We start from the raw sequence: 15,164 nt of genomic DNA, 5'->3' as shown, positions 1-15,164 counted from the left end.
ATCTACTGCTTCCACGGGCAGCTAGTTCCACACTAGCACCGCCCTTCCATTGAAGAAATTCCCCCTCATATTTCACCTTTCATCCCAAACCTATATCCTCTAGTTCTAGTCTCACCCGACCTTAGGGTGAATACATGCAGGTTTTCCCCCCTTATCTATACCCAAGTTTGTAAACCTCCAAGATCTCCCTTCATTCTTCTGTGCTCCAAGGAAGCAAGTCCTAGCCATCATGTAGTCATGTTCTTCCATGACTACAGAACCCAGCTGGCCTCTCTAATGTCAGTCAGCCACAAAGTGAGAAACATGACTGAGGTATGTAATGGCCACCCAGAAAAATCCCGAGGCCAGAAAGAGAATTATCATGTATCTGAACTGTTCTCTGTATGGATCATCCCATAAAATTTCTAATATCTGTTGCTACAGCTTTCAGAAACCTGAGCCTGCTAGGATATTACTCACCCAGGAGATCATGCATGAAGACTGTCCATAGGGTCTTCCCAGGTGGAGTTCTTGTGCTTCCTGCTCACTGGCCCCACCCCTCCCTGGAGTTGCCATCTACCAGGAAGCCTCCATCAATGGAGCAATGTCACCAGAGTCACCATGGATGCTCTTGTTGAATGAATGCCTTAGCTGTAACAAGCACTGTGTTTTAGCACCTTCTTTGGTCTTTGAGAGGTATTTCAGGAACCCACAGTCAGTTTTGGAGTTGCCCTGTGATCTGTCCTGATGTCAGTAGAGTAGCCCTTTTGAGTTGTGACAAAATGACGTTGTCACGTTTGGAAAATAAACAGTAAACTTATGTTTCCGTCAGTGTTCAATGACGATCATTTTCTGAATCACCAAGCTCCAATTTGATTTGAAATATGCATGACCATGTGTGTGATTAGGTGTACATTTGATGGTAGGAACATGGCAGGTGAACGAAAATAAATCACAACCTAAACACATGGAATCCGATTTTGCGATGGTTGAGATTGCACCCAACAATGATCACCAATGTGATTTACTCCTGATAAAATTCAGTTTGGATTTCTGGAAAAAACACTAATCAAATCCAATTTCTTAGCAACTATTCTTTGGTATTCTATCTATTTTGTTTGCTGTTGTCCACGTTGCATGTTTACTAGTCTCTGCCTTTGAAACAAGGAATTCTGATGTTTATATGGAGCACACAATTATAGGGAATGCGAGAAAACTAAAGCAGTTCTGAATGAGTGTGTATCTACACTCAACGATAATCAAGATAGTTTTTCTCCTCTCCACCGCCCGCCCCCCAAAGCACAAATCAGGGAACAAAGATTTATTTCTTTCTTCTATGAAAATGAAACTTCGTCTGTGTAGCTATGAAACATTTCAGAGTATGGATGACTTGTGAATTAGAGGGGAACTGGCAGGGTATAGTTTTTACACCATGGTTTAAAAAAAAGCAAGTTTAAGAGGCATTTTAACAAGGTTTTGACAAGATGCTCTAGTGCATGGTTTGTAGCTGATTCACATAACCATGGCTTGCTAGTAGTGATGGAGTGATTATTTAATAGGATGGATGAGGATTCAATCAAGTTGGCTGTTTTTTCCCCTTGATGAAGAGCTTCTTGAGTGTTTTTGGATCTACACTTACCCAAGGAAGTGGAGAGTACTCCTTTACATGCCTGATTTCTCACCATCTACAAAGCACACCTTTAGTGAGTCAGGAAGCACTTCCCAGAATACATAGCCTTTAACCTGCTCCTGTAGGAATGGTACAGAAGCAACTCCCAGCCCAAGATAATACTGTGTGGCAGGCAGGGTGCACTGACCCAGGCAAGATGGTTCAATTTTCTCTTGTTAGGGATGGTCATTGTCAGAGGTTTTTTAGGTAATTACTATTTTCATGTTTTTATTATGAATATACAATCCACCTGGAGAGATTATTTAATAGGCAGTGAAGAATTTTGCAACAATATGCCACATTAGTAGATTTAAATTATATTAAGTATTTTGCTTTGCTGCTATCTACTCCAAGGGCATTGAGTTATTTGAGGGGATTATTCTTGCCTCCTGTGATGAGGTTACAATCACGTTGAATGACTGTACAGGCTCAAGGGATCAAGTGGCCTACTCCTGCTCCAAATCCAAATGATAAATCATGGTTAACTAACAGGAGACAGGAAATTTGCCAGAGAGTTTTCTAAAATGACCAAGGACATTTTTTCCCCCTACCAATTGTTGGGGGGGGGGGGGCAGGGGGAAGAGAGGAGGCGGCAAAAGAAAGGGCACCACGGTTTGTGGAGAGGAAACAATGGACCAGATGGTCTTATTTTTCCATACTTAACAGAATCCATTCCATTCATATATTATACTTACCATGTGTTGATGCATAGACACCAATAGTTGCCAAACTAGGGGATCTGGCATCAGTTGCCATTAGTAGGCATCTTCCTACACTCTTCAACTTTTGCATTTCTCACATACACACACATTAAAACACAAAATGGCACTTAAAACTTTAGTAAGTCATAGGGAGAAGAAACTAGAGTTAATTTGTACTTGCTGGGCAAAAGGTCTATTAGTGGTCAACAATTATTACATTGTTTAAACAGTACTTGCACTATGACGAGACTCAAATTCTTGGGACAAGATCAAAGGGCAGTTAATTTGCAAATCTAATAGCACTGAAAGCTTCTGCAAAGTAAATGGTAGAGATGCACAAATCAACCAACAAGCTCAGGAGTTCTACAAATTAGAGCATGCCATTTCACCTAATTTTGCAGCATACATAATAATATTCTTTGCTTACAAAGTCTAGCCCTACACAAAAAGATTAATTAGTTTCTGCATAAACTGTTAGTCAAATGAATCAATTAAGAGGAAATCAGCAATGATTGAAGCTTTAATTTGAAAATAAACTACAGTATATACAATTTAAAGATTAGCAAAATCCTTCTGGTGTTTTACGATCACAAGTTTCTCTTTACATAAAGTCTATTGGTCATTTGGCAAAATTAATAGCATACAAACAGACATAAACATGTACACCTGTTTGGCTACCAAATGAAGTTCTACACTGAGCTTTCTGGACAGTGCAAAAGTTTAAGAATACGTTCATTAGAAAAAAAATCAGTTTAATGTTCAAAAACTGTTACAGTGTTAAAGATCCAAACTGTGCTATACCATATACACTAAATAAAACTCAGCTTGAGCCCCTTTTACATAGATGTTAACGCTTCAATTTATGCGTGTTATCAACTGCTAAACATTGCACCATAATATGGATATAGCTAATAGGAAACAATTTTTCAGAAATGTGTTAATCAGAAAATGGTGCAAATTACAGACAAGTGAAAAGAACCCTCATTTATATGTATCACCTCAGCAATGTTTTCTCATCTCATATGCTTAACTGATCCACATACTTCCAAAGTTCTAACATTTCCAGTTCTTTCACACACCCCTCCCCCCACCCAACCCCCTCCAAACCATGACCATTTAGAGAATTACAATGGAATTAGGCTCTAAATCCTAAAGTGCAAACTCTGAGAAAACGGATGGGCATGTGTACATTACCCAGTTCACAGAGAATGCTATCATGGAACAATGACCATGGGACATCTCGCATGGTGAGGCTGCAACTCCACATGGATTTGAGACAAACCATGTAAATTTCAATTTTAATCTATTGAACTGAATCCATTGGATTAGTATTTCTTGATATATTGCACATTAATTTTGTCAATGATAATGTTTCAAATAGTCAAAGCTCAGTAACATTGGTACAGAAATATTCTTCCACTGCAAAAAACAAAACACTCGCAAATAACCTCCATTATTTTACAACAGATTATTTAAAAAAAAATAGGCACATGGGAGAGACTGCAATGCCAATGTTAGTGCAAGTTGATTCAATGATTCTTCCACATGTTATCTCAATTTTGATTTCCTTATAAAACAACTTGTCATTACCCTTAGCAGTGATGTTGTCATTATCCAGTAACTTCCTGGCTAAACTACGGTGCTGCTATTGTTGCGAAGAATCAAATAAAGTGAGAAATAGACTAAGAGTTTACATCATTTCTACAGTATTTGTCGTGATTTACAAAGTTAATCAGATATGAATAAAATAGTGCATTTTTCCATAGATCACTGAGGATCATATTACAAGGAGCAAGTTTGGACCTTGATTCACAAGAACTGTTTTCCTGTTCGAAAATGAATGCAATGTCTTACAGAAGCAATTAAAATTTCGGCAAAAATGTAGCATTGGGTGAAGGTATTGATAAACATTAAGGTATATAACCATAGTACTGTGACGTGAATCATCTGTGCAACTGGCAAATCAAGTTTAAAGGGCTGAATGTCTTATCCCTATTTTACGTTCCTCCAAGCAGAACTTGCGACTTCGTCTTTTATGATGTCATCCAGTAACAAGAGTTCTGAAAATAATTATCTTTACAGGTAAAGGAATTCATTTGCACATTTCGTAATCTTCTTGAGAGAAGAGGGGAAAAAAAAAATCACTCATTCATGCTTATTATAGTATTGAGTGGTCCATGCAGACAAAATAAATGAAACTGCAAATTAACAAAGTCCCAGAGAGATGACAGGTGCCAGTCTTGGACTTCAGGTACTTTGCATTATGTTAACAACAAATCCCATGTGATCCTTGGGATAGCAGGGTTGGGGGTGTGAAATCAAAAAGGGGAGGATATGAGACAAACCGAATGTGTCATCTGATGAAGATCAGGACCTGAATTCTGATTTCTTGCTTTGTTAGTTTGTCGATTCCCCCCACAAACTAGAAATAGTATTTCACATTCTAAGCCACACAAAAAAAAACTGAACTCTAATAATTTGGCAAAACACTAAAAAACACAAAAAAAACTTGATGCATCAAGATATTAAAAAAAAGTATGCTGGGAAATCAGTTTACAACATTGGGATTCACACTAGGGCTAGGGCTGAGTTCTGGGTCAAAATTCCAGTCCACAATAATGGGGGGGGGGGGGGGGGGGGGCGGCAAAAAACAGGGATTAGCACTTTCCTGTTTTAAGAGCCATGTGCAAAATTAGACTGGGTAATCTCTAGATCCCTCAAACACAATGGAAAGCACAAGAGAAATAATTGGCTCTGTGTCCTTGGACGATGACCAAGTACACCTGCACTATGCTTCCAAACCAGATCCATTAACTTTGAGGCTGAACAATGAACTGCTCACCAAACTGAAATGTCATTGAATTACACAAAACTGAATCAGAAACTTTCTACTGAAACTATAGTGTGAAATAATAATTGTGATAATGTGTAAAAGATCCTAAGTAGTGAGCAGCTGTACATTTTAGGTGCAAACTACACAAGAAGTTGAACAACATTCAACACAATTATTCTAAAGTTACAATTTTGTTTAAAAAGTCATGACATGAAAGTATTTAATATATTTAAAGTGCTAATTTTAAGTGAAATGCTAGACTTATAAACATTGTTCAGATACACTGCTTTTCAGTTATTCGCCAACCTTTCTAATCCTCCACATACAAGGAGGAAGTGAGGAAGAACCTCTTAAAACTAAACTCAGCAAACTTAGTCTCAGTATTGTGGGAAAGATCATAAATATTATTTCCATTTACAGCAGGGAGAACAGATGAGAAGCTAAAAATTTCTCCCCCACTTATAACATGTCACATTCAATTTAGATCCACTATATATCATGCAAGATACCAAGCTACCTATTTTATACAGCCTGACTAGACAGGCTATCAGTCTCATTAAAAAGATATACAATAATTGTTTCATGAATGCAAGTCATTTACTTTCACCACTAACAATATTCGCAAATATGGATAACAGGAATATTCAATCCAAATGGGAATTTTAAAATTTGCTTATTTTCACAAAGTCCTCCAAAAGAGATTCCATAAACTATCCTGAAGGATTAAACACAACATTCTTCTCCATTTTGAAGAGTAGTTTGTACAGAATTCCGCACCGTGTGATTAACAATGTAGAAATGAAGCAAAAAACATACACACCAAAGCTTCACGTGGTCATATTTCAGGAGGATGCAACAGAGGCGTTCGTTCTCCGATTACTGCATTTCTCCTCTTCCATTTTTGGTACGGACAAGGTGGGAAAGCTAATCTATTTCTTGCCAAAATAAACTGCAGTATTGTGCCATTAATGAACAAGAACACCCATACAGATGTCAAAATGTAATCTGGAGGAGAAAGAATTAAAATATTATGATCCGTTTAACAAAAATCAAGGGGCTTTAGCCCCAGAAATGATCTGAAGAAATAATGCATCTCATTAAAAACATAATATTGCATCCCACTTCCATTCAAGTACAGAATGAAGCAAACTGCCCAGTTTTACAAGTTACAGTGGAGGTTACCAACATTCCCAGAATCTAAACTGCTGGAGATTACTGCCATCTTTTCTTCATTTAGCCCACAAGCAGAATTTGACAAATAGAAAACAGCTTCACTAACTGAGTGATCTAATTTGCTACTCCCAGCTTATGAGCTGACGTGTCCGTGATAACAAATACACAAACAGAACCACAAATTTGTTCCTCACCTCTTAAAAGACTTCACTGAACTAATACACTTACCTGTACTCTGAAAAGGAGCATAGCTCTCGACCTTTGCAAAATCTGGATGTATTGCTCTCTTGATGACATTTAGAATTATGTAAGTTAGACTGCTATAGATGTAAACACCAACTGCAACAATCACAGCATACGAGCCAACCAATGCACAAGTGATGATGTTTAGCTATTAAAACAAAATTCATGCACAATTAAAAGCCAGATATTTAATACATATTCTACAAAATGCAGCCTTGGTTCCCTCTATTGTTGAACTCAATGATTACTTGGGGACATCACCACCATATACACGAAGTTCAGGCGTGCAGAAACCACCCTGGTTTCAGACAACACAAGTTTAGGGTGGCAGAGTGGCACAGCTAGTAGAGTAAGTGCCTCACAGTTCCAGTTACGTGGGTTAAATCCTGATCTTCACTGCTCTATGTGGAGTGTGAATATTCTCCATGACCACAAGGATTTCCTCCCAGTCCCAAAGACTTGTGGGTTGGTAGGTTAACTGAGCACTGCAAATTACTCAGTGTACGAGCGAGTGGGAGAATAAATTAGGATTCGTGTAATGGGTGCTGATGGCCACCGACTCTGTAGGCCGAAGGGCTTGTTTCTGTGCTGTATAGCTTTAAGTGAGCACGAGCTGTTTTGCGAATGCATGCACCAGCTGCACAAACTCAAACTAATCAATACAAGTACCTTAACAACAAAAGCACTTGAATGCATACAGATCTTTGATAGAGCACTTTGTGGTGCTATCTGTGCCAAGCACAATGCCAAATTACACTGATCCCTTCTACCTGCACATGGTCTATATCCCTCCATATTCATGTGCCTATCAAAAAGCTTTCTGAACATTACTATTGTATCCGCTTCCACCATCAACCCTGGCAACACGTTCCAGACACTAACCACTCATTGCGTTTAAAAAAAACTTGCTCCACACATCCCCTTTAAACTTTCCCCCTCTCAATTTAAAGCTATGCCCTCTAGTTATTTGACATTTCTACCCCAGGAAAAAGATTTTGGCTGGCTACCTGATCAATGCTTCACAATTTTATAAGCTTTCAGTGTTTGTAAACTTTTTATAAACTTCTAAACACTTAACGACAATATTTGAATGTTGTTAAGCTGCTTACTTTACAGTGTATATTTTTCATTACCACTGCATATATAACCTGCCCATTAAATGTTTTTTTTTTTAAAAAGCACAGCTACTTACCGTTTTCACAAATGGAAGCAGAACTGTGGGGATGACCAGTGTTATAAAGGCATATACCATCCAGAAGTTGAGGTCATTATGGAATAAACTGAAATTTGCTGTTTGGGATAAAGAGACAAATTTAGACATCAACAGCAAAGCCACCTTAACACAACTGTTTGGTGCACCAAATTGCGCTGTTTTGTCACATACACATTAACATCCTTTAGCAAAGACATATTCGATCGTTACTCGCTCCCTCTTACATGACTTCAGATTCATAGCAATATCATTGATTCTTACATGTGCTCGAAAATGGGTTTGTAAGCTGTTTTAATTCACAGGTAGGCAAGGATGAACATTGGCCTTAGTCATGATGCCCACATCCTGTGTATGAATAAGCTAAAATCCTACTCAATGAGAAGTTTTATTGTAAGGCCACATACCCACAAGAAAATTTAGGAAGTCTGGAGAAACAAATTGCTGATTGACTTGCAAAGACAGATTTTCCATTTGCCACAGGTAGCTGATCAAAGCCTTATGGGCCAAATCTTGCATGAGGATTATTAGAGGCCACCAGTGATGACTTACCATGCACCAAATTTACAGCAACCTCTAGTGCATAGTTTATGATGAAATCTAGACGTCATCAAATTACCCTGCTCTCTCATGAGCTCTGGAACACTACCAAGTGATTTAGCAGTAAAACCGATGAAAAGTGTGAAGGTACAGTACCAATCTGCTGGATTTGCATGCTGGAAAGTGGGAGGGCTGATGCAAATCAGGTCCAACCCCATTTTTCTTCTAGTAGAAATATTCATTATAGGTCTTGCATGCTCAAAGATTGTTGGCTCATTAAAAGTTTAATTTTATGAACTCCTTCAGAAATTAATTATTGAAGATTTTAAAGAATCAAAATGACTTTGAAATTTTACTGTCTTTGATTTGTCCCAATCTTAATTTTTCTTTTTTATTTCACTTCCTGCACATGAAATTGCATGTAATTAAATATTTGATTTTTACTGCCTGGATCAGACTCAGCATGTCTCAGTGAGGAATCTTCCACTCTGCTGATTGAGATACACTGTTCCTTGTCCTGCACACAAACAAAACATCATACTAGAAATGGAGAGGAAAGGTACTGCAAAGAATCTTGAAATATTGTGACTAGCTATTCAAAAGCAAGGAATAAGCACGTGGGCAGCTACAATCCTGACCTCAGGCGTTGTCTGTGTGTTGTTTGTACATTCTCCCAATGAACTCCTGGGTTCACCAGGTGCTCCAGTTTCCTCCCACATCCCAAAAGATGTGCCGATTGGTAGAGCGATTACTGCAAATTACCCCTTGTGAGGGTGGGTGGTAGGAGAACCAGGGTGAAGTTCTTGGGCATTGGGAGAAAATAGGTTGCAGAGGAAAAAAAAAGTGGAGAATGGGATAGATAGGAATCCTCTGAGAGCCAGCATAGACTCAATAAGCTGAATGGCATCTTTATATGTTGTAAGAAAGAAAAGCTGACATAACCAAGATATAGCAAATCCTACTGACTGCCCATTGAAAACAATCCCATCTCCTAGTCTTAAATTCCCCCAGTCAAACACTTGTTCCAACAACCCAACCCCAGCTAAGTCGACAGGAAAGATGGAAGAAATGGAAATAAAGGAACTCCGACTTGAGAATCGAAAAGTACTGCCCCTTGAGTGCTTCGTTCTTTTAAAGTGAAAACATTACCAGGACATGGATGAAAGTGGATACAATTAATTCAACCAAACTAATTGTAGAGTCAGAATTATACAGCAAGGATACAGGCTCTTCAGCCCAACTCGTCCATGCCGACTAAGTTGTCTACCTGAGCTAGCCCCACTTGACCCACATCCCTCTCAACCTTACCTATCCTTGTACCTCTCAAAATGCCTTTTAAACATTGTAATTGTACCCACTTCTACCCCTTCCCCTGAAAGATCGTTCCAATACCCAACACCCTCTGTGTGGAAAAAAAGAGGACCCTCAGATCCCTTTTAGATCTTTCCCCTCATACCTTCAATCTATGCTCTCTAGCTTTAGACCCCCTTACCCTGGTGAAAAAAAAAGACTGACTGTTCACCCTATCCATACCCCTCATGACTTTATAAACCTCTACAAGTTCACCCCTCAGCCTCATGGAAAATAGCCCTAGCTTATCCAGCCTCTCCTTATGACTCAAGCCCACCTGTCCCAGAAACATCCTCATGAATCTTTTCTGCACCCTTTCCAGCCTAATGACTTCCTTCCTATAGTTGGGCAACCAGAACTGCGCACATGTTATATAGATTATTCTCCTTTGACTTACCAAGTGGAGTGAAGAAAATTATTGCTGCCACCAAAAATCCCAGCACCAATCCCGCACATGCCACACAGATGACAGGACGACCAAACCTCCACCTCATGAGAGTCATTGTCAAACCGCCAAACAGCCCTGTGCCTACCAAAATGGCAAACCGTCCTGCAAAAGAATACAGTGGCTTTTGAGGAGGTCTTAATGTTTTCATGAAAAACATCTGAGGTGCACAAGGAGCTTTTACGAACATCTTTTACAGCTTTACTGCAGTATCAACTGATATCCAATGGTGTATTTTATACAAACTCAGCTGCAAAAGCTCTTTCAAGATGGTATAAATTGAATATTACTGTGCTTCCGATTAGAATCAGAATCATTAGATATGAAAGAGACCTTTGAGCCTAGTCAGCCAAAAGTTAAAGTAAACTTAGATGAATGATAGCTCATTATGCACATGCACTTTAGCCACTTTTGTAGCAGCTTGCAGAGATGTTGAACTCCAAACGGCTACTGGTACGTACATCAAAAAACACCAAACTGAATCCCCTGCAAATTCTGGCGTTCGAAATGGTTAAACGGGGCATGATGAAATAATATGTATATTTAAGAAAATAATGCTCTTCACAAATGTGCGCTTCGTAATGAGCATCAATGACGGTGTTAGTTTTCAGGTCAGACATGCTCATTATAATGAAAAGCTGGATTGATGCAGAGATTCTGCAGTAGAGTTGTGAAAACGTGAACATGAAGTTATGAAGAGAGAGTTGGAGATATGGTAGAATCAGAGCCCATTTTTTGTTAAATGTTTTCTGGAAAGCTTATTACCTCCTCAATGCGTGACAGAAATTTATATCACATCAATGCAGAGTAAATTCTAAAAGGAAATATCCATTCGCAGAATAAACCATCTCCATGCTTAATATTAACATTACTGCCAGCAGGTTCAGTTCATTGGTATTTTTGTTACACTTTGAGACACATATAGCATCCCCTTGGTCAGATGAAAAAAATTCTTACCATCTCCCATGATATACAATGCAATTTAAATCTTACTGGAGAAACCAACTGCAATTACAGGAGCTCAGATTGGAGGTGGAAATGAAATAATTGATGAAATCCTGAAGTAGCACAACTGTTGTCAAGTGTTTGGTTGGACAAATTGAAACGAATGGCATTGCTGTATATGGTTTCTTAATCAACACTTACTGATGAAGTCAAGTGAAGAGAATCGTGTTACCACAACAAAGCTTATGAATGCAAAGATCAAGAATCCAAAGAAGAGAAATTCTACAAACAAAAATTGAAAATACAAGTTAGCCTGGTTTAGAAATTCATCCTTAGCCACTGAAGACAATTGTAATAACGTGATCTGCAAGCATTGGCAATATATATCCAGTCAGTCATCAGACACGTCAGACAAAGACTTAAGTGTACAAGCCGTTATTTTATTCTCTTCTGACGCTAATAGAAGTGTGTATCACTAACACTTGTCCATCTTATGTCTACATTTATTTCATTTTTAAGTCTGATTGGATATACAGGTGACCCCCATGTTACAGGTGTGGCTGGGTTCTAAGAAAATGGCCCATATCACGGTTGTCCGTAATGTGAACCCACGTCATCCATGCGTCAAGAAACAAGAATTTAAAAGAATAAATGTGCTGATTTATTTACATTTCCTCCCTCCCGACATAAATTCCATGGGTGAATTTTAATCTGTATTTCAAATTTATGGGTGGTGATTTATTAATTCTGCAAGGATGAATTTCTGTAACTGAAACAGCCATAACATAGGGGTCATCTGTATCAAGTTATCACTAGAAACAGAGTATCCTTTTCAGTGTATTGAAAAGAGGACAATGTCCCAAAACTTACTACAATTAACCATCAATAAAATTTTCAGAAGGGGAAAAGAATGAACAGTAAGATGTTTACACACATTACAAAAATGAAATCCCATTACAAATATTTTAAGACTTTACCTGCTTCAAAGATTCTATGCCCAACTAAGCAGAGCAACAAACCATAGATTCCAAGTACTGTGCACAGTACCTGTATGTAGATGAATGTTTCATCTGCAAAACAAAAAATTAATGTTGTTTTGGATAGTATTTTTAAAGTCTAATGAAATCTTAATGTGAGGAATAACCAGAATCACTTCTCATAACATGGGCCAAATGGCTGTCTCCTTCAAGTCCTTACATATCAATCCCATTCCCCCATTAATTTCCTTGTAACCCATTTTCTCTCACATGCCCTGTAACTCCCCCTGCACCAGGGGCAATTCACACTGGCCAATTACCCTACAAGCACGTCTTTGAAATTTGCAACTAACCGGAGCACCTGGGGGAAAACACAAGCAGTTAGAGAATGTGCAAACTCCACACATACATGTCACCAAACAAGAACTCTTATTTGACTTCTAGAATGAAAAAAAATTCTGATAAAGAATTTGTACTTGAGTTACAAACAACCCCCTTCTCCATTATCTAAAAACCTGTTACAAGTTAGCCAGGTTTCCTGTTTCAATTAGAATCCATTTGCTTGTAACATCTAATTTTACTTATTAAATATGTAAGGGATAGAAGTCAGGAAATTTTGTTGCCTGCCATTTTTAAAACCTTAAATCTATTGCCCATAAATGGTGGCTGTGTATTGGTCAGAATGTTCATGATTTCCACTGATTGAAATTACATATCTTTCCCCAGGGCAGCATGAATAAAAAGGGAGGAAAGGAAGAATGGAAAAGAAAATTCCATCCGTGATCAGTCTGCCTTTAAAAAAAAATATACATAATGAAGGTTGCAAGCAATGTGGAGCAACTAGAATATCTTCCGAGTTACCTTCAAGGTTACCCAAGGGGTAAAAAAAAATACATTGCCTGAATCTTACACACATTCTTTTATTCCTTTGTGTCGAGTGGATGGATAAGCAGACAATCCATCCCCAACTCTCATTTTTAGATATGCGTCGGTCACAAAATAGAAATATTTTAATTCGGAAATTTCAAATTACTTGAAGTTGAATGTTGAAGAAGTTATGTTTTACTTACCTGAATCCTTACATTTGGATCCTTTGGCGGACAAGTTACAGGTGTACGTGGACACAGGGACATAAGCCGCAGAGGTCTTTAAAAGAGGGTCTCTAACAATAACATTGTATATCACTCCAATGCCAACATATGAATTTCCATAGAGTCTGGTCTGCTGAGATGAGCTTATTGTAGTGATCTATGATTGAAAGAGAATGTACACTTAGTCTAAAAGTATGCCAAGCTACAAGACTAAAATACATTCTCAATGGACCTTATATTGGGGGTCGGAGAAAGGCTCATTCATTCTTTTACTCCATTTGCAGTTCTAGGATCTGTGAACAGAAGCTGGTGTTATGTGTAAGCAGTGACACTACCAACATGGGTAATATCCCCAGACACCAATACAAATACAAAGCAGCTCTGGATCAGAAGAGCAGGAGGGTAAAAAATAACAGCCAGTGACAGCCCAAAGGAGGCCACTAGCTCTGCAGCAATCAATGAAGCCATTTCCATCTCACTGGCCAGGTCAGATTCTGGCACGAAAGATATCCAAACAAGGAAATCCAGGCATTCTGGATCATTCCTGACAGGAAGTGAGATCTTTCTTATTGCAAATTGCACAAGAGGGAAATTCATCCCTACTCTGTCAGATAGAAAATATTGATGGAAATAACTAAAAAACTTTTTTAAATCACATGAACTAACTTCATATGCCTTTTGGAAAGATGCAACAGAAAGATTTTTTTCTTGAATTTGCATTATTATTGTGCACTGTTTTATTAAAAACAAAAAATTAAGCAGGTTGGGTTTATGAATTTTTAAAATATCCTATAATACTTCTGGAATGGCCTGATTAATTATCGAGGGGTATGACTTGCCTTTGGCGATATGCAATGTTTGTACTCTCTCACAATTAGAAACTTGTTTGACAGGAAACATGTCAAAGATAGAAATGAGTGCTTACTCATCCTGGATAAAACTGGAAGGAATTTTCAATTTCTTTTTAAATTAGGCAGACCAAGCAGAATGAGAGCAAACTGCATTTAGAAGATACAACAGTCCCAAATCAGCAGACATAAGATTTAGAAGGTCAAGGCTCACAGGATTCATGGTGAGTTAGTAAATTGGATCCAAAATTGACTTGGTCATAGAAGACAAAGGGTAATGGTAGAGGGGTGTTTTTCTAACTGGAGGCCTGTGACTAGTAGTGTTCCACAATGATCTTTGCTGGGACCTCTTATTTGTAAATTACATTAATGATTTGGTTAAAAAAATGCAGGTGGTCTGATAAGTTTGCAGATGACAGGAAAAGTGGTGAAGTTGTGGATAGTGAGGAAAGTTGTCAAAGGATACAGCAGGATATAGTTCAGTTGGAAATTTGGGTGGAGAAATGGCAGAAGGAGTTAATCTGGACATGTGCGGTGATGCACTTTGGGAGGTCAAATGCAGAGGAAAGTTTACAGTAAACGGCAGGACTCTTAGAAGCACCGAGGTACAGAAGGATCGTGGGGTGCAAGGCCATAGCTCCCTGAAAGTGGCAACACAAGTGGATAGGATGGTAAAGAAGGCGTATAGCATGCTTGCCTTCATCAGTCGAGTATAAAAGTGGGCAAGTTAAGTCACAGCTCTACAAAACCTTGGTTTGGCCACATTTGGAACATTGTGTGCAGTTCTGGTTGTCACATTATGGGAAAGCACATGGAAGCTTTGAAGATGATGCAGAAGAGGTTCAGCAGGACGTTGCCTGGATTGGAGCACATTAACTACAGGTCACGACAGGGTTCCATTCCCAAGAACTGTTCGTAACCCAAACAATTTGCAAGTTTGCAGTGTGGCTGCCCGGCAATATATTTAAATAAAAACATGGGTCAACCACAGGTAATGCATAGTTAAACCAGGGCATTTAACTCAACCATTCAGATATTGCCACAAACAGAGTTCCCATTTGGCAGAAGATGCCCGTAGCAGCCAGCAAATCCATCTCACTTGTCTCCCAAATGTTTGTTCATACATACGGGCTATACACAAGTCTGGCATTTGTAACCTG

General features: G+C 38.6%; 1 protein-coding gene across 2 annotated transcripts in view; it reads right to left on the bottom strand.

The window, feature by feature from the left end:
• The window catches only part of LOC127577699 (transmembrane 7 superfamily member 3-like), a 29,441-nt gene that overhangs the window by 315 nt on the left and 13,962 nt on the right, over positions 1-15,164 (bottom strand). Inside the window, exons 6-12 of one of the 2 annotated variants that reach the window (XM_052029150.1) lie at positions 13,136-13,313; positions 12,066-12,158; positions 11,290-11,370; positions 10,096-10,248; positions 7,791-7,888; positions 6,584-6,746; positions 6,003-6,187 (exon numbers count right to left, since the gene is read on the bottom strand). In XM_052029150.1, the coding sequence (XP_051885110.1) occupies positions 6,018-6,187; positions 6,584-6,746; positions 7,791-7,888; positions 10,096-10,248; positions 11,290-11,370; positions 12,066-12,158; positions 13,136-13,313 (936 nt within the window). In that variant the 3' untranslated portion in view covers positions 6,003-6,017. Of the gene's footprint in view, positions 1-2,846; positions 6,188-6,583; positions 6,747-7,790; positions 7,889-10,095; positions 10,249-11,289; positions 11,371-12,065; positions 12,159-13,135; positions 13,314-15,164 lie in introns of those variants that run through there. The other variant, XM_052029149.1, reaches the window with a different exon arrangement.

The sequence above is a fragment of the Pristis pectinata genome, chromosome 14 (genome assembly GCF_009764475.1).
Source record: "Pristis pectinata isolate sPriPec2 chromosome 14, sPriPec2.1.pri, whole genome shotgun sequence".
NCBI lineage: Eukaryota > Metazoa > Chordata > Chondrichthyes > Rhinopristiformes > Pristidae > Pristis > Pristis pectinata.
The sequence above is the reverse complement of the archived record's forward strand: the minus strand, read 5'-3'. Positions and strand labels throughout refer to the sequence as shown.